General features: G+C 42.7%; 1 protein-coding gene across 2 annotated transcripts; it reads left to right on the forward strand.

The window, feature by feature from the left end:
• CAPN9 (calpain 9) lies at positions 1–26175 on the forward strand. 2 transcript variants are annotated; one of them, XM_010194659.1, is made up of 20 exons: positions 1–214; positions 4803–4872; positions 5324–5442; positions 6063–6196; positions 6801–6969; positions 8533–8616; positions 8874–8959; positions 10776–10853; positions 14527–14687; positions 15385–15542; positions 16196–16404; positions 17027–17063; positions 18378–18458; positions 18949–19006; positions 19573–19637; positions 22006–22074; positions 23449–23527; positions 24132–24248; positions 25267–25325; positions 26149–26175. In XM_010194659.1, the coding sequence occupies exons 1-20, from the start codon at positions 2–4 to the stop codon at positions 26173–26175; spliced, it is 2073 nt and encodes a 690-aa protein (XP_010192961.1). In that variant the 5' UTR covers position 1. The 2 variants fall into 2 exon arrangements, with proteins under 2 accessions (XP_010192961.1, XP_010192962.1); XM_010194660.1 differs by lacking the exon at positions 10776–10853.
• Positions 26176–26249: the final 74 nt, after the last annotated feature.

The raw sequence follows: 26249 nt of genomic DNA on the forward strand, positions 1-26249 counted from the left end.
CATGCCCTACCTGTACCAGGACTCAAAATCAAGGCTGCCCGTGCTGCCTGGGGCTGCCCGTGCCACCCACAGCTCAGGGAAGACCTATGAGGAGCTGAAGCAGGAGTGCCTGCGCAGGAGGGTCCTCTTTGAGGACCTTGACTTCCCTGCCTGCAACTCCTCTCTTTTCTTCAGTGAAAAACCACCTGTTCCCTTTATCTGGAAGAGGCCTGGGGTGAGTATGCTGTTCCCTTCTCTCTTTTCATCCTGACAATTAAGTCAGGTGTTGCTGTGCTTTGGGATTGCACCAAATGGGTGGCGTATTCAGAGAGTCATGCAGACAAAGTAGGAGGGGGAAACCCCTTCCCACCTCAGCAGGATGGGATCAGGATGTCACTTACAAAGAGCTCAAGCCATGGGATGAGAGGGCTGGAAGGCTTCACCCCATTTTTCAGACGTAGTTCCTTTTATAGCCACACTTTTTTTGCATGTATATTTATGTACATGCATAAACAACTTGTAAACAGTCTTGTCTCTTACACTATTGCCAAACAAAAGCAATGTTAAGATGAAAATAAGAGGACATGCAAGGAATTAAGGGTAAAACACATTATGATGTTCTAACTATGTAAAAATCAAATGTCATTAACGTAGGAGATTCATAATTAAGGATAAACTTTAAAAATGCAGGCCTTTTAGAATTTAAGATTCATATACTTACTTGCTGGCTTCCATCATGAAACACTGAGAGATTACAAAAGCATGCCATGATTACTGAGCCATTCAGCAGTAGCCAAGGGCTTGATGAGTATCTCTTAATGCATCTTGCGTAACAATCATTAATAACACAGTGCGAGCCTGAAGCTTCACTAGTCATATGCTCTCAGATCACAAAACCAACATCACTCAAGGTTTCTTCTCCCCACTTAACTCTGTGACTAATAGTCACAGAAAATTTGTGGCTACATTTCATTTCTTTGCTAATGACTGACGTTTATTCTCTTTTTCTTCATAGTCTGAAAGCTTCTCTTTTAGTTGTGTGATAGCACAAGAGGAGAAAAAGCAAAATAGCCTTAAGGATGGGTTTAAATTTTGGCTTAACTTAATCCACAATGATAGGTGTTCAAATGACTCTGTATCAGTTAATGTGATGCAGAACAGAATTAAAGCTATTACTTCTGGACAAGTTTCAGCTATGAAAAAATAAGAGATCCCTACACATGGTAAGTGCAGTCCCTGCAGCTACTGCTGCCTGCCTTGCCTGTTTGTGCCCCAAAACTCAGGTGTGCTGTGGGGCTGGCCCCAGGCAGAGGATGGAGCTGTGGGGTGAGATGCTTTTGGTGTGGTGGCTCTGGAGTGCTGTGGGGCATCAAAAATGCAAGTGCTTGTGACAACAAATCAGAAAGAACAGTTTTCCTTTGGCTAGCCATTAGGCGCTAGTTTGGGATTTTTTTCCAGTTGAGGCTTCACAAGAGTTAAACTTCACTGTAAAATGTAACCAGGAGCACCTGAGACCTTGTGTGCCCTTATGCGTGGTGCTCTGGGACAGCAGAGAACGGTCTGTCTGTTGTAGTTGTCGCTCTCTTGTTCAGCATCTTTGTACATTGAACTGGAAACATTTCCAGGATGAGTAAGTTACCTGAAACAGGATCTGCCTTTACACTCCAATTCCCACCATGCAAAAAGGTGAACTTTTGTGAGTGGCACAGGGAGCTGTGCCGGGGAGCTGTGAGGCTGTGGGACTGTGTGAATATGAGGTTTTAGTTATGTTCTTCTCTGGCTCTTCAGCATTTAAGTTAAATCAGTTTCATTTCTATTATCCATCCTGAACAGCAGCAGAATAGAGGCACTTGTAACACCATTTTGAGTTGACACATTTTACTTTGCAAGTGGGACACAGGCCTGGAGCATGTGGCAGGTTACTTGCCGCGGCTCAGCTGGGAAAGCTGTGGTGCCGACAAGGATGAGCACAGGAGCACGTCCTCTCTGCAGGGTATCTGTGCTTAAATGGCTTTTCACAGTGACTGGTTTTTGCTGCCTCTCCTACCAGTATTTTGTGGTAGGCTGGATGAAGTGTAGCAGAATGCATGTGGGTAATTGCAGGGCCAAATAAAGTTAGTCTTCAGATTTACACCCTGTTAGAGTTTAATCTTTAGTAATGAGAGTAGAGAAGGCTTTCTCATTATTTTGTGTACAAGTATACACTCTTGTACACAACATGAAAAAGACCCTTACCTAGCCCTAATCTGTAAATCTCACACTGCAGTCAGTGAGCTACATGGATCTGCTCCTGATGAATATCTTGCTTTCTGCATAAATTTTAAATGCTCTAAGATTCAGAAAGGTATTTAGCGATTTTGTTTCACAATCCCTTTTCATTACAAACTAAACCTTTGAAAATGTACCTTAGCAGAATTTTAGAATAGTCTGAAAACCCTTTTCTCATTGTATTTTGCTCCTCCCCTCCCTTCCCCTCCCTCTCCCTCTCCCCTCCCTCTCCCCTCCCTTTCCCCTCCCTTTCCTCTCTTCTCAACAACAAAAACAAAAAAGGAAATACAAATGTATTTTACAAATGCCAAATGAGTCTATGGTCTACAGAAGGAAGTAAGAAGGAAATTCTCCTAATATGAACAGCCACTGGCAACCTGTATGACAGATACTGTATGCTGGAACCAGCCAGAGAAATGTAATCACAGAAATAAGGACACCTAAACAGCCTCACCCTCAGCCTTTCTTAGGTCTCCATGTACCCCCCATACCAATGTGAGACAGAGGCGCTGAGGATGCAGTTTGTTTTCCTTGGAGTCAAAAGAAACACAGCTTTGATGTAGCATCGGGAGAGTCATGGATCACCTTGTTTCATCTCTGTGAGGATTGCTCATTGCATGTCCCTACTTTTAGGCAATACCATTGTGCAGGCAAATCCTTGAATTACTGTATGCTCTGTGTGACTGCAAGACCCAGGTCTGGGTTTTGTTCTCTAACATGCTGAAAGCCCTGATACACGTCGTTATACCATCCAGTCTGAAAGCCTCTTTAATATTTTTTTTGCAACATCCACTCAGAAACTGTAGAGTGTGGTTTTCTTTTGTGTAGCAGAGAATGTGGCACAGATCCAGTAAAGATCCTGTCAATTCCTTTTTATTGATATTTAAAAATTAGTTTTGTTTGCTTTAGACACAGGAGATTGAAAATATTTTTCCATATTGGTTGTAGAGCTGTGTAACAAGCAGTGAGCCATGAATCTAATATTCAGACATCAGTGGAAAGGTTTTTTTATCTTGTCCCTTGCTAACACATGGAGTTTCTTGGTAACAGCAAAATACAGTTGTTGCCACGAGAATTATGTTCCCCAGGAGCAATGATGCTAAAACAAGGCACATTACTAAAGCTCAGCTACTTTATCAGCCATTATTATATTTATGTTTAAAGGCAATGAGCTGTGTTTGTCATTGTTTACGTTCAGTCCCAGCAGGACTGGGTGTATTTAACAAGCAGGCGGGTCAGGTAAGGAGCTGCTGCTGTTTGATTTCCCTTTGCCCCACACACTGTGGTGTCTCCTCCCCAGGGTACCTGGGTGTCTGCGGCAGGACCTGGCCACCACTTCCTCTCCTGCAAAGGCAAACAAACAAAAAATATGCAAACCAGCTTCCTCCCGAATATTGCCTCTGCAGGAGCAGTGCTGCTTCACTGGGGAAAGTATCCTGGCTGCAGCCGTGGCCCTCAGCAGATGCTTCAGCAACGTGTGCAGAAAACTGAACAAAGCCACCAATATCCTGCCCTGATGGCTTCACAAAATGCAGTGATATGAGCTAAAAGCAACTCAGTTTCCTTCTAGGCAAATGCAGGGGTTAAATGACTGAATGTGTTCTTCTAGTTCCCTCCCCTCTCCCCCTTTTTCTTTCCTTTGGTGTTTTTGCAAGCTTCTGCTGCTTAGGCAGAATGGTTTGATCATGCCATAGGGTCTGCAATAACATATCAGGCTAGACTGATTAACTACAGGCATATTTCTCTAGTAATATATTAGATACCCTCCTCCTCCCTTTTCTACTCCGTTCAATCAAGTTTTATTTGCAGTTCATGGGAAAGGGGAGAAAAGAGAGGGATTTCTGTGACATTTATTATTTTACCACTGTAATTTTTCTACCTGGCAGTGGTGCTAGTAATTGAACTAAAACAGTCAGATGAATGTATGAGAATTGCTTTAATGCCACCATGAGCACCAGTCCCTCTGTGCACACAAGGGTGGGTAGCGTTAGCCCCTCCTAAGAACTAACTCAGTAAAACAAACAAGGCTGGAGTCTACCTTTGTTGTTTGCTTATTAGAGGAGGAAATGACCTTATGGTTGACAGACACTGTATGTACCAGGTATTACCTGCAGATAAATAAAGGGCTTAATTGTGCATTTAAAGGTAAATTGCCAATTTTAGTTTCTCCAGCCATTGGGGGGGGGGGGGGGGGGGAACCCAACCAAAACAAACCAAAAGAAAACAAAAAGGGTAGCCAGGTTTCTATCCTAACATTGAGATTCTGGACAAGGATGTGCTATGATATTTTAACAGTTGCCTACAGCTGAGTAAAGAATGCCAGTCTTTCATTAGCAGCCAACTAATTATGAAAAAATGAGGGTAGTTGATTCTTTAATTGCTCTACATTATAACTAATTAGCAAAGATTCCCCACCTAATTTTTTGTGGTGGCTACACTGCTGCAGGGTAACATAGCTGATGTTGCACACACTGTGCAGCACATTTGGGCTCATTTGGGTGATATTTTCCTGACACATTCTAAGTTATTTCTGTGTCTCTCTGCCACTCTCCCAGGACATTGTCAAAGACCCCAAGTTTATCCTTGGAGGAGCCACAAGAACTGACATTTGCCAAGGGGATCTTGGTGAGTGATTTTCCCTGGGTGGACGCATTCATGCCTACACCCCATAAGGAGCATCAAGCAAGGGGATGTGGTTCCTCCTGAACTGGTGGGAACAGTGAAACTGGAGGTACCGCCCATGCTCACCTTGCCCACAGCCACCTCTTTGGTAGCACCCTCCTATCTGTGCAAGGGACCATTCTGGTACAGTGGGATTCAAGGTCAGGGAAGGATTCCCACATGAGGGTGCTGTGAGCCCAGGGAGCCTTTTGTCCCCCAGCCTCTTCAAACTGCAGCACAGTCTGCCCTGGCCAGGCAGAGATGCACTTCCTGGGGACGCATGGGCTGTCTTTTGGATTTCAAGAGAGATGGCAGAGAACTGCCATAACATCTCCTCTGGCCCCTACATCACCTTCTTCTCCTCTTGAAGGAAAGAAAATGAGGTGGTTTCTTTTGTCCCTTTCTCAATTCACAGGTGACTGCTGGCTATTAGCAGCCATAGCTTCTCTCACACTGAATGAAAAAACACTAGCAAGAGTGGTGCCACTGGATCAAACTTTTGGGCCAGATTATGCTGGAATATTTCATTTTCAGGTAAGATGAACATCTGGCACAGCATAGACACATTTCTGTCATTACATGCCTACTCTATTTTGCAGTGGGGTTGCCAGTTATTGCAGAGGAGACATTTTAAAAACAGGGATTGCTGAGTTGCTGAGCTTACACTGTTGTTTGTGTTTTGAGAAACAACCTAGAGGGCTATGTGAGCCTCCCACAGGCACATACATAGCCACTTCTGCTCTGTGATATATGGCTTTAGAAATAATTTCATATTTTCCTGGGCACACAGACCTCGCTTAGGATCTTATAGGATCCTCATCTTAAAGGAAATGGACTGAGATCTGCAATACAGATGTGTCTTAAAGGTGTCTTGAATCATGTGGTGACCACTTGTGTAGCTACATGAATGACATTATCCAGACAAGTACAGCTTGGTACAGCTCTACACTTTTAGTCTTAGTCTTTCCTAAAGATAGAGTACTTTTCCTTCAGAGCAGCCTAGCATGGTAGAGTGGGAATGGATCATTTACATATGACTTCTTATCAAGCCTATGATTGTCACTGACTTACAATTGGGGTGCTGGGACACCAGAGTCCTACGCTCAGGAAATTACATGCTGTCAGCAAACTCATACCCCATCCTTTCTAAGTAGTTTTGGCAGCACAACGAGTGGCTTGATGTCGTGATTGATGACCGATTACCCACCTTCAAAGACCGGTTGGTTTTCCTGCACTCAGCTGAACACAACGAATTTTGGAGTGCCTTACTAGAGAAAGCCTATGCCAAGTAAGTCATGCTGTGCATACATAATTTGCTATTTGTACATACATTATTCACAACTCAAGTGGACAGCTTCTATCCAGTATTGTTTGGTGGTGGTGGTGGTGGTGGAGTTTTTTGCATTTGCTGCTGCCCTGTTCTAACAACGTTACATCTCTCTCCTGTGAGCTGGTCTAGCTTAAAGCATATCATTAGATACAATGCTAGCTGATAGCAATAGAGTTGGAGCAAATCCTGATTCCTGCCATTTGTGTCTCTGCTGAGACTTCAGATGATGGTTCTGGCTAACTCTGTATTTTTAAATTATTTGGCAGGTAGCAAGCCACTGAGACACAGTGATATTCAGTCCTTGCCAACCTGACAACTGGCACTAAATAAAGAAAAAGCCCCAGGCTTTAAGGATATGGAGAAATGAACAAATTAAAACTGCAATTAACAAGGAAAATAGGATGACTCCAATACTCCTCCCATATATCGTGGGTGCATTCTGGGACGTTTCTTTTGACTTTAGTGCTGTTGCTGCAATTTTACGCCCGCGTGAGAAAGTTCTCAAACGTGTGTATCTTCAAAGTTTTGAAAGCATGTCTCATGGTCAGCATTTGTTTTCCAGGCTGAATGGCAGCTACGAGGCTCTGAAAGGAGGCAGTACAATAGAAGCCATGGAGGATTTCACTGGGGGCGTAGGAGAGATGTATGAGGTTAAAAAGGCTCCTGACAATTTATATGAAATCCTAGAAAAAGCTCTGAAAAGATGCTCAATGGTGGGCTGCTCTACTGATGTAAGTAAGAAATGGGATCTGAATGCCTCAGTTTAGTTCTGTTGTTTCTGAATTTAAAAAATCTACTTTTTAAAGACTGATTAAATTAATGACAAGTAGATGGATATGCACTTTACTCTGCAAATAATAGCTATGAACTGATAGATATGTAATTTTAATGTAGTCTTTAGTACAGCTGTTTAAAAGAAAAGGATTCATCACTTTTCAATAGATGATGATCACTGTATTTAAGGCAATAATGACATGAGTATGAGTCCTTGGTGAGAGTGAACTTTATTCCCTGACTTATTTGGGCACTTAGGATTAGAATTGCCCATAGCTTTTTGAGGACTTTCTGGTTCCAGAGACAACAAAGTTAAGGGCTTTTTTGGTCCTGGATTCTGTAAGAACATCTGTGGGGACTTGGAGGACTCAAGACATTTCTCTGCATCAGTGTATTTGTAAACAGGGGCTGGGGCTTAGGATATGTAAGGTTTATCCCTCCAGAAACTAAAACTTCCAGCTTTCCCAGAGAAAAGGTTGCTGGTGGGTAGCACCTGCATAGGTTACTTGTACTGCTGTGCCAGTGTGTCAGACCCAGGGTAAAAGGAAACATCCATGAGTCCTCAGCTCTCTGGTGAAAAATGCCTGAGCTGCTCAGCAGCAAGAATGAAAGCCCCGTTGCTGTTCCTTGCTGACCGTGCTCTGCAGGAAAGGCAGTTCAGAAACAGGAGTATGCCAGGTTTGTCCACCAGGATGAGCACCTGGAGAAAAAGGTTTCAGAGCAAATGAAAAATCCCACCAAGCACAAAATGTTTCATTTCCCTTTTGGGCACTTATAACAAAGCCAAAGAAAGTGCCCAAGTTGGGGGAAGAAGGAGAGAGGCTTTCATTTGCCCTCTGCCCACGAGCCTCATTGTTGAACATTTGGCTGGGGCTGAGAGAGACCTGTTGTCTCAAACCCATTGTGTGCCTGACTGAAAGCAGGGCTTTTCCACAAGCTCTGCCTTTTACTCAAGACTGTGCCCTGAACTTTGTGGTTCAGTGTTTTCTAATTTGCGTTTCCCTTTCTCTCCTGATAAAGCTTTCCTTCTTGTAAAGACTAATTAAATATTTGTAGAACTATAGAGAGAGAGTGTGTTACTCAGCTGGTTGTTACTTCACTGTCATCACTGCTTCATCAATATCTTTTTACAAGAAATGAGACCGTATCAACACCTGATCTCAGTCTAAGAGTACATATTCCCATCCCTTAGCTAACATAAACAGAATTTGAATGGGAGTTAAGACTGAGATCCAAAAAAAGGTAGATTATGTTGACATAAAATCACAGGGGCAGAGAAGGTATTTCAGCCAGGAATCACCTTATTTTCCCTCTGAGTAAACAATGCTAAAAAAATAAATTGTTTCCTCAAAGGGCACCGCTGCACCATCACTGTCTGCACCGAGCAGACAGACAAGCTCCCTGTTCATAGTGCTGGATAGCCACTGAGCTCCCACCTGATGCCTGGAAGGGAGGAGGTGGCATCACTTTTGTCCTCACTCTGAAAAGGGAGCTTCACATGTGTTTTTCCCATATTTCAGATCAGCAGTGTTGCCGAGTCAGAAGCTAAAACCCGCTTTGGCCTCATAAAGGGCCATGCTTACTCCGTGACTGGCATCGATGAGGTATGTGCAGAAATATTGGGCAAAGAGAGACCTGGGAAAAAGATAAAGGAGTGTCCTCTCATCTCAGGTGACATCCTAGGGGAGTTATCCTGGAGGAGCTATCTGAATTCCCATCCATCTTTCCCTCCCACATCTCCTGTAGGAGCCTGTTCCTTCTGCCTAGGTGTTACACCAGTTCGACCAGCTTCTGCGGATGGGAGAAGTTCTGCTCCCTAGCTACTGACACTTGGTATATTCTCTATTTCCTTCTTCCCCAGGTGAGCTATCGAGGCCGGCAAGTGCAGCTCATAAGGATAAGGAACCCCTGGGGACAGGTTGAGTGGAACGGCTCTTGGAGTGACAAGTGCGTGCGCTGTCCCATATGTGCTGGCCTCACAAAGGCCAAATCCCAGCTGCTGCTCCACAGCTAGCTTTCTGCAGCCCGAAATATTCCATAGAAAACTAAATCAAGAGTCTGTACATGCATAACAGGCAGTATTACTGCCACACTAACACGTCACCCTCAGTGTTTTCAAAGCTGAACAGTTATGGGGACACTGTCAAGGTTGTTTAGTCCCCAAAAGCTAGCATTAGCAAAAATCATGCATTAATGTCAGTGGGATATGTTCATTTTAAGACACTCCTGACTGGAAAAATTATACGTTTGGAGTGGATTTTTTGTTTATTTTTTGAAAGCCTGTTGCTGTAATACCTGTAGCAGACGAGCTTGCAGACAAGCTGGAAACTGATATTGTATTACTCCCTCTAAGTAGCTTATGAGTTTCTAGTTTCATTTACTGTTCTGGGTTTCTAAACATGTCAGGAATGAACAGGAACCTTACAGGTTATATATGACCATTAAATGAGACCCTCTCCATGTGGTGCCCATCAAAGTTGTGGAAGGACTCAGAACCACAAGAAGACTGGTCTGAAAACCAGTCTGTTTTTACTATGAAAGGTAAACAAAGTACAAATAACACAGAAGAAAGGAATTAATAAATTATATTAAAAACAACACTACATTCCTCCCCAACATACACTTTTCAATATTTTTTTGCACCTATGCATGGCATCATTTTTGTTTCACTTTATTCTACAAAGTTTTTTTATTCACACAGATGTAGAGGAGAGGAGCCATAATCTGCCTGGCCCTTTAAAATTGCTGAGATATGTAGTCATCTGTAGGACTACTTTGACTGTCCCTGTCCTTAACATGACTTAGAAATAAATGAAACATTTCCACATCAGCTCTGATCTTTTGTTATCTTGAAAAAGGAAAATATGGATAATTGGCATATATAATGAGTGATTAAATCTCAAAAAAGCCCCAGGTTAAGATCAGAACAGGCATCTGGCAATTCATGTTCTTTATTGAAAAAGGCTGTCTCTGCAAAGCAGAGCTCTGATTCTGCACTGGGGAGGTCTTCTGGAACTCAAGATGCAGAAGGGCTCTCAGGTAAATACAGGAATTTGTATTAGCATTTCACAGTGGTTGCTGAAATTAAAAACCTCAACACAAGGTGCCTGGTACTTCCTTTTTATTCTGGTTGGAAATGTATTAGGGAATTCTCAGTTTTTCCAAAAAACTTTAACAGGTTTTTGTTTGGTTTTGACCTGCTACAACTGGAGTTGCAGGGGTGAATGAAAAGAAGGGAAAGACTTTACCTGGAACCCCACTTACTGCAGCAAATCTCTCTGTACAGGGGAAGAAGCCTATTCAGTTCCCATTGACTCAATCTGAAAGAAACATCTGGCTCCAAATTACTGACAAACATAAAAGAGGGGATGGTGCTACAGATGGAAAACAGATTTAAAGAGTGTGACTTTCCAAAATCTTGAGGTTTACCAATAGCCCTATTATACCCAACCCCAACACCTGACAGAAGTCCCAGCTCTGAGTGCAGGCAATAACTCACGCAGGACCATCCTCGAGCAGCTTTGGGATCTTTGGCCTGGTCCTGCTTCCAGCTCCATTAATTGGGTCTCTGAGACCATGAGTGACAGCAGGATTTAGGAAAACTCTTAAATACATCTGTGTTTGAGTGAGCTGCTCACATAAAACACACCTGGAAGAACAGCCTACTTCTGTGTCCAGCCAGTTGTTCTGAGCCAGGAAAAATTAATTATTACATATTAATTGCTACATAGTCTTAGTAAAGGTTGGTTCTGTTTTCTTGCAGTTCTCCAGAGTGGCGTTCAGTCAGCCCATCGGAGCAGAGACGCCTATCTCAGGCAGCACTGGATGATGGAGAGTTCTGGTAAGCCACATGTTTTTAAAGTGTGTGGCTTTAGTCAGAAATCAAGGTGCAAGTGGTAAAAACAAACAATAAGGAAGATGTCTCTGTGTGAGGAAATGCTGAGTTTATGCCTAGGAGAGGGCAGGTAGAATGTTCACTTGGTTTTCTGTGTGTTTTGTGTGTTCCTGTGTCTCTTCTAATAACAAAAAGCATTTTAAAAGTCAGCTTAGTTAATGGCATTAGCATATTTCAAATATTGTGTGTCTCCCATGAATGTAACACCCTTTAAATCCTTCCTGTGAACAAAGGCAGGCTCTACAGAAGGAAGCATTGTACTGTGCTCTGTCACCTAAGAAATGCCTTCAGGGTTGATGCTAGGCATGCACTGGAAGGGAAGGGAGTCCTGAGGAGCAATGCTACTTATTACAGAATGTAAAAGAACACCAAGATATGTGTGAAATTATGGAAATTTTTAAGAAAAGATGTAATTAAATGAAAAAAATGTGGTGCTTTAGAAGTGTGAAGTGTTCTTCATGCCAAATTCACGATTTCAGACAGAGCAGATGGCTGACTTGCACATGATTCCCCCCCCATATCAACCATGCTGTGCACTACTGACAATGTGTCTGATCACATTTTCTAGGGCCAAATGCTCATCTCTTTGACACAGAGGTAAATCTAGAGAGGTATGCAGTGAGGCTATTCCAGATTTTTCCTGCAAGTTAAACCAAAGTTCAACTTCAGGCCTGAAAAGTGATTTAAAATGGACAATGCAGCACACTAATTCACATTAAATTATTTATCCCAAACTTTGCTAGCTCTGGAGGGAAGTAGATCCAGTGGCTGATTCATTACTTAACTATTTTTACATAGGATACTTCGAGTTATTTTCCCATGGACATTGAAAATGCAGTAGAGCATTGAGAGTTTTTCCAAAAAGCTTTTGTGGAGTTTTTTTTGTGTCTGTTTTTGACCTGGCTACAGCTGGAGCTTATAGGGTGAATGAAAATTGGTCCCTGGAAGGCCAATTAAAATTGAGCATATTCAAACAAATGTTGGCCTTCCTCATGGAGCATCTCAGCCATTCAGAGAAGAAACAAAAGCCGTTGGGACTGAAATTTCCACTGAAGGGGTTAAGTGGACAAAAATCATATGTAGAAGATAAGAAATGCTTCCAAAACCAGTCAGGCAAGTTTGATACCAGCTAAACCCTCTACCCAGTCCATCAGACTTATTTTCCCTAATATCTTTTGACTTCTGTGTATTTCTCTAAGGAGTGTTTGCCTTTTTGCCCAGTCTAAGCCACACCTTGATGGTTTCCCCATCAGGCTTCACATAAAGACTCTGCATGAGCAATAAGGTGATATATCCCTAAAGTCATCATTAAAATGGTTAGATAAGGAAAGAGATGGATGTAGCTGCTTCTTTTCAGCTTTCAGTTTGCTCCTACTGTGGTTCTTGCTGATGCAGTTTAGCTGAGTTGATGAATGAGCTCTGTTCCCGCTTCAGCTGAGGACCTTCAGCTGTTCTATTTATCCCTCCTGGTGGTGATTCGGCTTGCCTCCCTGGAAAGCCAGGGTAATCTTTATGAGGTGCTTTAAACCCTGCTGCTAGAAATAGTCATTAGCGAAGTAATTAGGTCCTCAAGTGATCAAAACTTGTTCTCCATGACATGCACTGTCTTTGGGCTTAGCAAGTAATATAAGGTGGAATGGGGCTCTTCTTGTTGACCACAACTGGTTTCTACTGCAGTAGACTTACTAGTGAGTTTTACAGTCAATGACCTCTTTGTACATAATTTCTGTTAGCTACAAAATCAGCTTCTCACTCACCCTTGTCCCATCCCTCCTAAAATCAGAGGGTCAGAGTCTTCTCTTCCCTTCACCGGTACAAATCCAGGAGAGCCCTAGAGCAGTCAGAACTGTTGTTTTACCTCTTAGGAGACAAATCCAATCTACAAAGTGCAACTTCTTCATCTTCTTTGCAGCACATTTCCAAAGAGCCCAGGATGGCATAGTCTGGCCAGGAAACTGAGCCACTTAGAGACAAATTTGGCTATGCTGCTTCTGGTCTTGTGTATTAAACACTGAGGTTAGAATTAGCAGTGCCTAGGTCTAGCAACACAGGGGAATAGCCAACAAGAAAGAGGACAGAGCTCAGGAAACCTGCTGTTTCTTCCCACGCTAAAAACAAGTTGTAAAATGGCCCCATAGCAAGTGTAAATTAAGATCACTGCAGATATCTATTTCTTATGCAGCAGAAAAATGGAGCTAGCTGGGTTTGGTGAGCTATACGCAGGGCTAGCTGTGTCCTACCTGCCACTGCCACAGATAAACATGCTGTCTTAGAGAGCTTTTGCTCTCCTGCTACTCCATTTTGTTGTTAGGCATCAGTCACCGGTGGAAAAGGATAGTTACTGAAGTTTGTGTTAGGTAGGAGAACAATTTCTGTATGCTATTTCTACAGTCCATGGAGAGATGGGCTCTTACAGATAGTGATTCAGAGCAGAGGACACATCTGGATGCTAAATTGCCCTCAGGAAGGCCTAATACTTGTCCCTTTTTACAGCCAGAAGTTCAGCCTAACAAGGCTACCTTGAGAGCATATAGGCCTCCTGTTCTTGCAGTGCCCACCATGCAAGCTGGGGTCTCTCAGACAGCTTTCCTGCTCTGCTCCTTTTGCTCAGGGCTGTGCACCATGCTCTATGGTGCCTGGCTCTGGCTGTCCCTTCTCTTGGCTGTTCACTCAGTCCTGAATGCCAGGCTCTTTGGCCAGCAAGGCTGTTGATATCTTTTTGCCCTTTTAATTGCTAGATAAAATCACATAGCTTATCTGCTTCTTGGCATGCTGAGCAGGCTAGTTTCAACCAGCACAGCCTAGCAGCTCAGAAACATCCATATTGTGGTGTTTGCTTCCTCCTTCCCATGGCCATGTATTATGTGTCCATCTTGGGTATAAAATATGTGTAGTGCAATCCATGCGACACAGTAGCAGCAGCAGTGTCTATGCCAAGGGCAGGTTGGAGCCACTACTCAAGCCCAAACACACTTTTTCTCTCTCATGTTTGGTGTACATTTTAACTAGGGCAAGGTCCCAGGCACCCATAAAGGAAGAGAGGGTGAGCAGCTTGAGCCTAGGCACCATAGCAAAGACCCAAATGTGACTTTAACTGCATTGCATACAGACTGATCATACCATGGCTTGGGTAATCTGTCACCACGTGTCCCTTGTAGTGCTGTCATGCAGTTGGCATTGAATACACAGCTGATTTGTAGGCAGACTTAACTCCTGCACAGATGCCTGCCATGTTTTGGTTAGCTCTTTGGCAATATGGATGCAGCCATTAAGGCCAGGATGGATTTGGCGAAATAACTCTTTCTACTGTAGGTTTTGTGCCAGTGTTGCTTTTCTTCTTATACTCAACTGTAACTGAAAATAATCAACAGAGTTATAGTAAAAATAAAGACATGTCACAATCAGACCCAGACAATAAGGTTGCTTGTGTTTTACACCACAGTGAGTGAGAGCTAGCTTCTCCTCTGCTGTACATCAGCATATCTCCATGGTCACTGAAACTATTCAGATCCACATGAACTGGTGATCTGTCCTTGGGACTCTGGAGAATAAGTACTTATGCTGGGCGTCCTTCACTGAAGTGAATGACTGCATGTTTCTTCCCATGTCTTTCACTCAGGATGAAATTTGAAGACTTCAAGGTGCATTTTGATAAAGTTGAGATCTGCAACCTGACTCCAGATGCCCTGGAAGACAGCACTGCCCACAAGTGGGAGGTGACCGTCCACCATGGGAGCTGGGTCCGGGGATCTACCGCAGGAGGATGTAGAAATTTTCTAGGTAAATAGATACTGCTTTGAAAATGAGAAGCAGGCACTGAAGTCTTTAGCCACCCACAGCCACCTCTTCTGTTACCCCATAGCCAGAACTGTGGGTGCAGGCCAGGCCAGCTGAGTCTTGGCTAGCAGGAGCCAGCCAAAGAGACAAATGTTCATATGGTTCCACTTGAGACTTTGTGGTAAAAGAGCTGCTTTCTTTGCTCTCAAGTTCTTTGGATCTGATTTGCCTTTCATTTACATTTGCATGAGCAGGACTAGCTCCAAATAAGTCACTTAAACTGCAGCAGTAAGTGTAAAATGAGACAAAAATCCAGCTCACCCAGCGTGTTTATGTGGCTCTGAAGTAGCACCATGGATCTGAGCTGTGTTACTCCAGATTGGGACCAGCACTATGGGATCATTGTAGCTATGTACTTTTAATAAAATCCCATCTTATGACTTTATTTAAACCATGAAAACTTAATAAAATATCAGGCTTAAAATTTTTTCTACATCTAGTTCCATGAAGGACTTTGGGATTTGGCTAATATTCTGCAGAGCTTAGTGGAAAGAAGCATGACAGCTAATGGAAAAACTAAATTTGAGCATAAACCTCAGCTTAATTGTCCTTTTTGTCTTCTTTCTTTTTCTAGTAGTAGTAGTGGTGGTATTATTATTTTGAGTCAAGAAACTCTCTCTGGTGTTCTTTACATTGGCAGAGACTTTCTGGACAAATCCACAAATCAAGCTACATTTGACAGAGAAAGATGATGGAGAAGATGACTGCACATTCATAGTAGCGCTGATGCAGAAGGATCGCCGTAAACTCAAGAAGCTTGGCGCTGAAATGCTAACCATTGGTTACTCTATTTATGAGGTACTCTATTGCTTTTGCAGAGCAGTAGCCACACTATCAGTATTAGCATCTTTCTCTGGGTTTGTACCCTTGCCAGTCATAATGTATTTTTAGGGCCCTTGCTCTTAAAATAATCTTCTCAGTTACATCAAGCCCCACAAAGAATTTTGATGCAGCTGGGATAGAGTCCTTTCAGAGGAGGATTTTGGAGTCCCTAAGGGGCCATGGATTCCCAGGATAGACTCCTCAGCCCCATGACTCTGTTGTTCCCTGCCTGGATCCTGGAGAGGGGGTGTTGCTTCTTATGAAAAACTTGAGCACACAGGAGTGCTTGTCCCTCAGTTAGATTTGGATTGGAAAGTCTGTTGTCACTGCTCTGTGACACCCTGCCTGGGATGGTCATATTTAATGGCAAGGAATGTTTAAGCAAGAAGACAGTGTCCCAGAGTCCTCTTGGACAGCCTTCTGGGTGGGAAAGGGCCACCAGTAACAGGTCTTTGCCATAAGGGGGGAGCTAGGTTGCTGCAAGCACCTGGGTGAAGGGATGGGAGTCAGGGTCACAGCTAGAGGAGAGGCTTCTGCCAGGCAGAGTTTGGCTCTGGGCTGGGAAAAAGGCAAGGATGTCCCCCAACACACTGCAGCCAGTGCAGTGCTGCCTTTGTTTCCCCTCCTAGAGCCCCGGCAGAAGTGGACACTTGAGCAAAGACTTCTTCAGGTACCAGCCCTCCAAGGCCAGGAGCAAAACCTACATTAATTTAAGGGAAGTATCCAACCGGTTCAAGCTGCCACCAGGTGATTACATCCTTGTTCCGACCACATTTGAGCCACACCAGGAGGCAGATTTCTGCCTGAGGATTTTCTCTGAAAAGAAGGCCATCACTGAGTAAGTCAGCAGCAAGTCCCGGGCCCTCTGGAGCTCACCTGTCTGTGGGGCCAGTGACTGCTGGGGAGACTCTGGCTGTTGAGCACCCAGCCCTATAGCAGAGCCCTGGCATGGAAGGCTCCTGATGGTTTTTTTTTTGTATTTGACTATTTTTGCTAAACCTGACCTTTTTTTTGGAGAGGAGTTTAGGAGGTGGGTGCATAGGGCTTGCCGTGGTGAATCTGCTGGAAGCGTGACAAGGAAGAGTTGCCAGCTGTATGATACTGTTTGAGAATCTGTGAATGCAGCAGTGTTTGTTTCCTGTTTGTTTCTTCCCAAAATTTGTCCAAACAGCAATTTTATCTTAAAAAAGGGTATTGAGGAAAAAGTATGTGCACAATGAATAAAGAATGAGATTAATTATTTAGCAGAGAGCATGCACAGCTGTGCCCTCCCTGAGTCCTGCTTAAAATCTGTCTTAAGGGCTTACACCAAAATTTAAACAGTATTTTATCTAAACTTAACCTGTTCAGTAAAAAAATGCAGTTTCATCATTCACCACCAGAAAATGTAACAAGCAAGCTTCCACCCCAAGCAGATGTTGAATATCTTCAGATACTGAATAAGGTTTTGTTTTCTCCAGGAATCTAGATGAAAACATTGCCATTGATCTTCCTGAGGTAAGTCTACAGAGTTAAAATAGCAAGAGAATAGCTCAGCAGAAGCCAGCACACACTGCTTTTACTGGCTTTGGCTAAAACACATTCATTTCACAGGAATGTTACACAATTGCCAGCTTTGAGTATGTGACTGAAACAGTTCTGCTGAATATGGTGAAAGAGCTGTAACAATTAAAATCATAATTGTTATGCTTCTGCACCCGCTTCAAGGCAGATGGTGCCAGCAGAACCAGAGATTGGTATCAGCCACCATGTGTGTGCTGAAAACACACCCGTTAGCACCAGGAAGACACACAGCCATTCACATCTTTTAAATTTTTATTTATTATGAAAAAATAAGAGGCAAGAGAATGTTCACAGGTCTACATTCATTTTTGGCCTAGATGATATTTAAGGTCCCTTCCAACCCAAACCATTCTATGATTCTATGATTTTGCATGCAAATATCTTTATTTTACTTATCAATATTCATAGGGCTTGAGAGGGAATGCTTGAGACATACGTGTGCCTACTGAAAAGACTAAGTTCTTTCTGTTTCTGAATGGGCTGGTCTGCCTGCTGAGCACTGACTGCAGCTGAGTCTGAGTCAGCTCCTGTTTAAGTGTGTCCCTGCAAAGAAGCCATTAATTGTGCTGTGCCTTGCCATGGAAACAACCTAAGCCAAGATCTCATGTGCCCCTCTTAAGTAAAACTCTCCTCCAAGACCACCTAACAAGTGCATCTCCATTTCTGGGATCTCAGGGCCATGTTCAGTAGCAAAGTAGATCTGTTCACCTCTCCCAGTATAAGGAACTGCATCCAAACTGGAGTAGAAGAAAATGAAGAACATATGTATTTATATATAGCCAAAAAAATTGAAAATGGCCAAGCAGTGTCACCAGGGCCACTCTGGATGGAGCTGGGTAATGTGCTACAGAGCAGCCACCTCTGGCTGGTGCTCTCAAGAAGGGCAAGAGGTCCCTGGATGATGTCTCTGAAAAGAGCTCAGTAGAGTTGTGGTTGTTCAAGGACTGGGAAAGCAGAGCGGTGCAGGCGTGGGATAAGAGGAGAGATGTTTTCCAGGATAGGTGCTTGTGTTTTTGACATAGCCAAGGCAATGGCACACTATGCAATCGCCCCGACAAAGGAAATGAGGGGGTGAGACTCCCCTCAGGCAGCTAGATGGCTGGGAGGCCTCAGGTCTAGCAATGTTCAGGAGGATGTGTGCCCTTATTTTAAGATGTACTCCAGTCCTCTGATGCACAAAGGGACTGTGTACAGGAGAAATGTTGTGTTTTACAATTCTTACAAAGACTTGTGTGGTTGATGTTGCAGCCTCCAAACCCAACCCCAAGCCCACAAGAAACTGAAGAAGAAAAGCAGTTCCGTGCAGTGTTTGAGCAGATTTCAGGAGAGGTGAGAGCAAAACCCTTCTGGGTCATAACAAGATGTAGAAAGAGGGGAGACGCTTCTTGCTCCCACTCAGAGCCAAGTGAAACGAAAATGACGTGTTTTGGATGATGGTCAGTTGTAGTGTGTTGTTTGGGCACCAGATGTCACCATGCCTTATGTCTAGATGGAGAAGGATGCGCTCCCTGGTGAGCAAGCTGGACAGTCAAAGCTAGAACTCAAGCTCTGAGGAGCCTACCAGGTTCAGTGTCCAGCTGCAGTTTATTTTTCTTTGAATGAACCGTTCCCACTTGACAACTCCTTCAGAGAGCCTTATGCACAGCAGCACTCCTGTGCTTTGCCAGCCCTTTTATTGGGTTTTTTATGGTTCTCTTTTCCTGAGTTACAGTAAAGTACAGATGGGTGATGTTAGTGTTTTCTGTGGTTTTTGGTATGTCTGATTATAGAAACATTCAAGTAACAGATGCTGCTTTTTCTATTTTTTTTTTTACTTTAGGACATGGAGATATCTGCAGAAGAACTCGAATATGTTCTGAACGCTGTATTAAAGAAAAGTAAGTGCTGATAGCCTCTAAGTTAAGGGCTATAAAGAACTTTATAGAAGCTACTATTGAAGTCACTTACAGACAGAAAAATAAAAGCTGTGTTAAGACTCCTGCCTGGCATCCTCCAGCCAGTGGGGGCAGAGCCAGGAAAACATCTGATCTCTCTACAAGCTTGCCCTGCCTCCAGGGTGATCCATATCAGCTCAGTAAGGCCAGCTCTCCAGTGCACTGCTGCTCTGCCGTGGAGAGACAGCCACTGGGCTGGGACTTGTAACACCTGGACATAGTTCATGACCCTGCTGCAGGCCTTTTGTACAGCAGGGAAGCTCTTGTTCCCTGAACCTCACCTCCTGATTTACAAAACAAGTATTTCATGTCTTCAGTAAATACCTCTTCTGTCTGGACTGTGACTTCTCTATAGTCAGGCTTGCCTTCATCTTCCAGTCTACAGGTCCTCCCACAATGATGACTAAACAGCCAGCTACCTCTGCTTATGAAATCCTACTTTCTGCTTTCAGTTCGTAAAAGGCAGGTTTGCCCAATGACTTCTTACTTATTATTGTCCTTTTTTTCAGCAAAGAACATCAAATTCAAGAACTTAAGTCTCATTTCATGCCGAAATATCATTTCTCTTATGGATGTATCCTTTTGAATAAGTGCTTATGAGGCTAAATGAATACTGAATCTAATTGTCCATAGCATAACATGTCATGGATATCAGAGACAGATATGGTAACGTCATGGCAGAACACTACCCAAATAAGAAAAAATATGTGAAAGTTTTATGCTGATTTTTATTTTAGAAATTTAAGGTTAGGAGCTTCAAGAGAAACCATTTTCTGCTGCTGACTTAGAGGCAAACGCTTTAATGCTGAGCACTTTTAAAAGTAAATCTCAAATTACTTCCATATAGAACAGTGCATTTTTCAAGCTGTGGTTTGTTTGAAAAAGGCCTAGAAGAGATAACCCAAGAAAAGTCTGTTCTCTGGAGGGTTAAATTCACCAGAGAGAGTTGTGCATCCAAGTAATGGGTCAGAAATTAAGGATCAGCAGTATTACTGATATCAAAGCTGTGGGTTTTTTTGATGACCAAACTAAAAGCTGGAGAATCCAGTCTTTCAGCTGGATCCTGGAACTTCAGGGAGCAGACATGTGGGCAACAGTTGTCTGTCCAAATTTAGACAATTGTGGTGTGTCTACATCTAAGCTAGCTTTGTAGACTTCCTTCGTACATAGTGAAAAGGAAGGTGTAATTATGCTTGTTCTGGATGTGCCTAACTGTGAGGGATGCTAAATGACTGCTCAGACATTAGGTGAGATGAATCACAGCCCTGGTACTCGCCCACCAGATTTGTCCTTTGCAATGTTCTGGTGCCTGTTGAGTTTGCTTAGCGCGGCTTCTCCTCAGGTAGAGCTGGATTTTTGCAGTGTGCTTTTCTGATAGACAATTGTGTTACGCATGAGACAAAACAGATACAGTCCCAACAAGGCAAGTATCTAACATTTGGTTAGTGTCTTGCTTGTTCAGATGAGAAATTCTTATCTTTAGCTTTTGTTACTCCAGTCTATGACAGAGATAACATCCTTTCAAACATGTCTAACAGAAAACCAAAACAGACAAAACTTTATCCTGTTAAAGCTATGTCCATAATGTTAAAATTCAGTGCAGATCAGTCACCGTGTATATGCAATGAGAAACAGGGAAACAGTCCTAAATTTCCTCCCTTAAAAACCAAGCTTCTGTAGGGAGCTGGTCCATGTTCACATCTCATCCTTACATGGTACTGGGACAGAGCCAGGGTCTGCACTTGACCCAGGAGCGTGGCAGCAGTCCTAGGTTTGCCATTTAGGATATAACTAAATAGTTTCCATTATTTGCAATGCTTCCAAGCAAATCTCTGCATAGTTTTGAATAAATGAGGAAACATCTCTTCCTCTGCTTTGAAAGCACAAGGAACACAGACACAACCCCCACTCTGAATGTGGTATTTGGAGAACAAGGGGGGAGCAAAATGACATGAATGTAAACCTGAGTCAATGCTGGCAGAGTCCCCTCCGTGTCATATGCCACCAAATTGCCTGGCCGCAGTCACCATGCGGTGGTGTGAAGCGGGGGCAAAGTTGTACATGACCCCAGGAAGAAGAACCTGGTGGGGTAAAAAGACAGACTTTTTGCAGGAGTGATAACGTCCTTGGATTTGTGGGTGCACTCAATAATGTCACCAGTGTAGGTGCTCGAATAACAGCAGGCATTAGCTAGACCCCACTTAGCACGTCTTGAGCTCTGTGAATGCTCACTGAGCTAGTGTCCATCTGAGCAAGGGCTTTGTCTTGGCAAGTAAGTTGGAAAGGGGAAGGGAAATGGAGCCATTCCTTATTGAGCATTTCATAGTAAGTGTCCATCCTGCAACTGAGCTGTGCTTGGGCGACATCATTAACTCATTAAAGTAAGTATTAAGACGCTCACTCTTCAGGCAGAGGAAAGGCTGGGCAGATCTAATAGCTGCTTTTCAGAACTGCTGTACAGACATTTTTTTCAAACCGTAAAAACTGGATTTTGCTAGCTTCACCCCACAACTCCCATTAATTTTTGGTTAAGCCATTGCAGCACAGCCTAGTCTCTAGGTAAAAACACTGAATAGCACATTGGTTGACTAACTCCTTTGAGTGCAGTAGCAATTTGTTTTAATCAGGTAATTTAATTCTCTGAATCATTTATATCCCATTTACATCCAAAGCTGCTCTTGCCTTAGAACAATCTGTCTTTCTTTCTCCTGTGGAGCTTGCATTGCTCAGCTGTGTTTTTATATCACATAACGTTCCCCAAGTATCACAGCCATGACTGTAACTGCTTGAGCTGCACCTCATGAGAAATCCCAGTGTTGGTTTCAGCACTATAGGTTTTCCAGGCAACTTAACTTTTTCTGCTTAAAGGAACATCATTGATAAATTCAGATAGAATTTGGACCTTCATGTAACAAATAGTTTTCCTTAATCCAAATTTCCAGACCAGTGGCAATGGGAAACTGGAATTTAGTGAGTTCAAAGTTTTCTGGGAAAAAATGAAGAAATGGATAGTAGGTGACTTTATTCGTTGTATTTGTTTCTCCATTTCATTAGCTATTTCCTGCATAGTTTATTATGTATGCACAGACAAGAATGGAGACAGTGTTTAGAAGCCACAAATTTTAACTCAAAACAAATGTTTTACAAGTACAGGGGCTTGTTTTGGACATCCAAAGACATTCTTAGCTTTCCATGATGTTAAACCATAATGGTTTTCTGGAAATAACAGAGATTTCTGTAAACACAATGACTACGTTTGAGATAAAGAATGCAACGGGCACTAACAAGCAAGCCAATCAAAATGAAACTTAAGGAGTTTCCATTGCTGCTGGAAGAAGAAAGTGATGATTCATGACTTGTAGGAAGCAATCGCTTCCTAAATCACTACATTTCCATTATTGATCTCTCAGGAGTCAACTGTACTGAAGTCTGGGATAGTGCTGATTCTAATTTGAAACACATTTCCCTGCCACTGTATATAGCAGTAAGAATAAGGAGGCCTGCAGAATCAGGCCACAGACTGAATATTCAAAGAAAGACATCATAATTGTTTCCTCATGGTCATTAATAGCTTCTTCTGAACTCATGCTTCACTCAAGCATTCAAAATATGCAGTCCTCTGCTTCTTGTCTAGCCCATCAGAAATGGCAAACACTTTTTCTGTACTAATGCCACATCTCTTTTTACAGAGGACACATTGTTTCTTAACAAGGGGGCTTGAGAAATCTTTGTATCCTATAGGAAGATTTACATGTATATTTGCTGGAAAATTTTAAGCTGAATGTGATGACAGGTCTAAATAACTCATATTCCAAGGGAGAGTCGTATTTATTATCTCGTTACAAGGATGGAATTTAACTCCAGTTTAATAATTATTTAATATTTAGGTAAAAATCCAAACCATTTGTAACGGTTGTCTTGATTGTACCATGAATGTGGCTGTTTTCATCTTTTATACCTAGAAGCAAATGAGTAAGTGACAATCATAACTTCATGTTAAATAATTTGTCTCTAGCCTTCAGAATTATAGAGAAAAACATAAAAAGAGATTAAGAGAATGCAGCAGTTAAAAGACAAAGAACAGATAAAATAACTTTTTAAAAAATCATGGAAATTTTTATGAAGAGCAATTCATTATTTTTGAATGCTTGGGTTTGGCAGTGCTTGTTTAAGTTTCACAGCAACCTATTCAGATGACGAAGAGAATTGGGACCCAGATTTGCTCCTCAGTTACAGAATTAGGCTGGATCTAGACCAAAGTCTCGTCACCTTTATTAAATGCTTATGCTACGCTGTTAGATATAAACACCTTCCCTTTCTATGCCATATCTGCGTTCCCTTTCATATGCAAATACTAAATTTTCCATGTGCTTCTTTCAAAACAGAATATCTTTCTTCAATTTGACTTTGATAAATCTGGCTCCATGTCCTCCTATGAGCTTCGCAGTGCTCTTCAAGCTGCAGGTAAGACAAGCACAGCATTTTATCTGGGAAATCCGTCAGGCAGATTGACTGTGGGCTAAGAGGGCTGCAACCAATTATGCAAGCCAAGTGCTCCTGAACAGAGCAAAGGTCTAAAGCCAAAAGAAGATCAGAGCAATATTTACATTTTTATTGAGCGCCGTTAAACTCAACAGGACTGCACAAGTGCAGGGTTAGACCCGAAACAAACCACTTCAGAGTCCATCTCCACTCAAGGGTTGGAGGAGCAGTGAGTAAGCTGTTTGTTATGAAGAGCAGTCAGTGCATATGTATTTCATCAAAAATTATTTTAATTAAAGCACCTAATTTTGCAGAAATTCCTCCAAATTTCTAGGAGACAGAATGATCCTTCATACATCAAAAAGCGCATGGACTAGAAACTGCGGTGACTGCAGAATTTCTTCGTCAGAGTTTGTTATTCATTGCAAGCCTGAAAAACTTAGTGGTCAGATCGCTTTCTGTATGGATGTGTGCCACAGAGTATCCTCCCATTAACTGGTTTTCATTATTAGTTAGTGGAGATCTGCAGATTCCTCCCTGGTCTACGAGCTTGCTCACTTTGCCTTTGTGTGTATGTTTTGGGAAGGATACCAGCTCAATAACTACCTGCTGCAACTGATAGTCCTCCGGTACTCTGACGAACATTTCCAGATTGAATTTGACGATTTTCTGAACTGCTTAATTCGCTTAGAGAATGCGAGTCGTGAGTATCTTCTTCCTCTGGAATTTATTCCCCTTTGGAAAAAAACTCTTCCACTTTCAGAGGTTGTTGAGGATATCGCACAATATTTGAGATCAAGTGTATACACGGCTAACAGAAAGGAGCTGTGTTTAGCATTTGCTTTTAGGATTGCTTTTCTCCTGTAAAGTGAAAAATGTTCTGCTGCTAATGGAAAATTACCCTGTGTGGGTTAGAGCCTGCTTCATAAACTCCACAGTGACATAGAAGACATGTGAAGCCCATGTTCTAGCCTTTCTTGTGGCTCAACCATGAGCTTAATTTGGGATCACAGAAGTTCAAGGTTCAAATATTGCTTGTGCCTCATACAAAGAGATAATTGGTTTGCCCTTGGGCAGGTATCTCCTGTACCTTTTACATAACTTGTTGACTTTTGGCTGAAGATACGGTTCCCTGTAGATCGAGGTACCCTAAGTCTCGGTTCATTCATGTAGAAGGTCTCTCTTATTCCAGAGCAGAAGTAGTACAGAGAGGTAAAATAGCTGGATAAATGCTGAAATGACCATTAGTGTTGCTCCAAACTCAAAACAAACTCAGCTTACTCTATGAAAAGCAAAATCAACTTTCTTGAGTGATATTTTTTAATTTTGCTCTTCTCTTTACTTTCTGGTTTGATCTGTGGCAATAGAAGTATTAAACTGAGAGAGAAAAGTTAAATAATGCATATAAAGAAATGCAAATTGCTTGGCTTCATTTTGGAGTATCATCCAAATCCGATTGCTTAGCACATCCAATACACCCTCTTCCAGTCAAGCCCTGAAGTAAGACTTGCACAAAGGCCTTAAGTCAGGAAGACTTTTCCTCCTGCAGGGCCTTCATTTTGTCAGAGCAGCTACCACAACCAAGCAATCCTAAGCAATGCATCTTTGCGCCAGGACCTCCCTCTCCTTGGCAGGGCCACCCATTGCTGTGGGATGGGGAGCTCATGTATGAATATGAATGAGGTTTATTTATAGTGCCAGTGTCCTGTTTTTCATTTCAGGAGTGTTCCAGGCACTGAGTGTGAAAAACAAGGAGTTCATTAACCTGAATATAAGTGAGGTATGAGCACAGCTTCATAAACACTGACAAAATGATAGTGTTTCTCTAGAGCTTTGTCCACTTGTAAGAACCCGAGTATTTCTGCATGACACTTCAGGTGACATCCATGTCCATGAGAGTACAGGGGGCATCTGCCATAGGTTTCAGCAGGGCTGTGATTTTACAGCATATGCATTGATTGCTTCTCCTCCATGCTATTTCCTTCCTTCCTTGCCCCATGGTATATTGACAGCTTCCTATCCTCCTTTCTAGATTCTCTGCTTTTTCCTTCCTCTGGTGTCAGCTCTCAATGAGGGGAAGGGGAAGCAGCAGATGAGGACAAGGGGATCTTTCACTCTCTCTGAATCCCCCAGGAGTTTACACCACCCTCTCCTGTGCATGTCCATCATTTGCTTCTCACTCTGCTCAGCGCAGGCTTCTTATTTTCTTGTGCTCTCTTTGACTCTCTGTTGCACACATGGACTGTTTCTCATTTTACACTAACCCAAAGCTTCTGGGGCAAGGCAAAATGGATTCCCTGGCACAACAAACATAGGAGCTCAGGCGCACTGCTGGGATGCAAGGAAACTCACTGCTATTATCAGCATCTAGTGCTTGGAGAGCTCTGCCTCCTTCCCTCCAAGCACAGATAAAAATGCTCTTCTTAGTGACAGGACATAAAAGCCCAGTAAGCAAACTTACTTAGGTTTCCTCTTCCCTGTGTGGGCTCAATTCAGAGCAAGGCACTGCTTTTGAACTTCTCTCTTACATTTGGGGAAAGGGAGGGGGAAGGAGAAGGGCCTGGAATAATTTATTATAAAGTTGATCTTTCTTCTGATATTAGTTCATCAACCTGGCAATGAACATCTGAAGAAGTCTGACTTGTGTGCCGGGAGTTTCCTGCGACATTGCTGCTGGGACCCAACATGTGCAAACTTCAGCAGG

Source organism: Mesitornis unicolor, unplaced genomic scaffold (assembly GCF_000695765.1).
Source record: "Mesitornis unicolor isolate BGI_N332 unplaced genomic scaffold, ASM69576v1 scaffold1381, whole genome shotgun sequence".
Taxonomy (NCBI): Eukaryota; Metazoa; Chordata; class Aves; order Mesitornithiformes; family Mesitornithidae; genus Mesitornis; species Mesitornis unicolor.

Bases quoted from the DNA above. Each gene is read 5' to 3' on its own strand.
- CAPN9 (XM_010194659.1), top strand. From the start codon at position 2: ATGCCCTACCTGTACCAGGACTCAAAATCAAGGCTGCCCGTGCTGCCT. The intron at 215-4,802 runs GTGAGTATGCTG...CCACTCTCCCAG, and splicing joins TTATCTGGAAGAGGCCTGGG to GACATTGTCAAAGACCCCAA. The intron at 23,528-24,131 runs GTAAGACAAGCA...TGTTTTGGGAAG, and splicing joins CAGTGCTCTTCAAGCTGCAG to GATACCAGCTCAATAACTAC.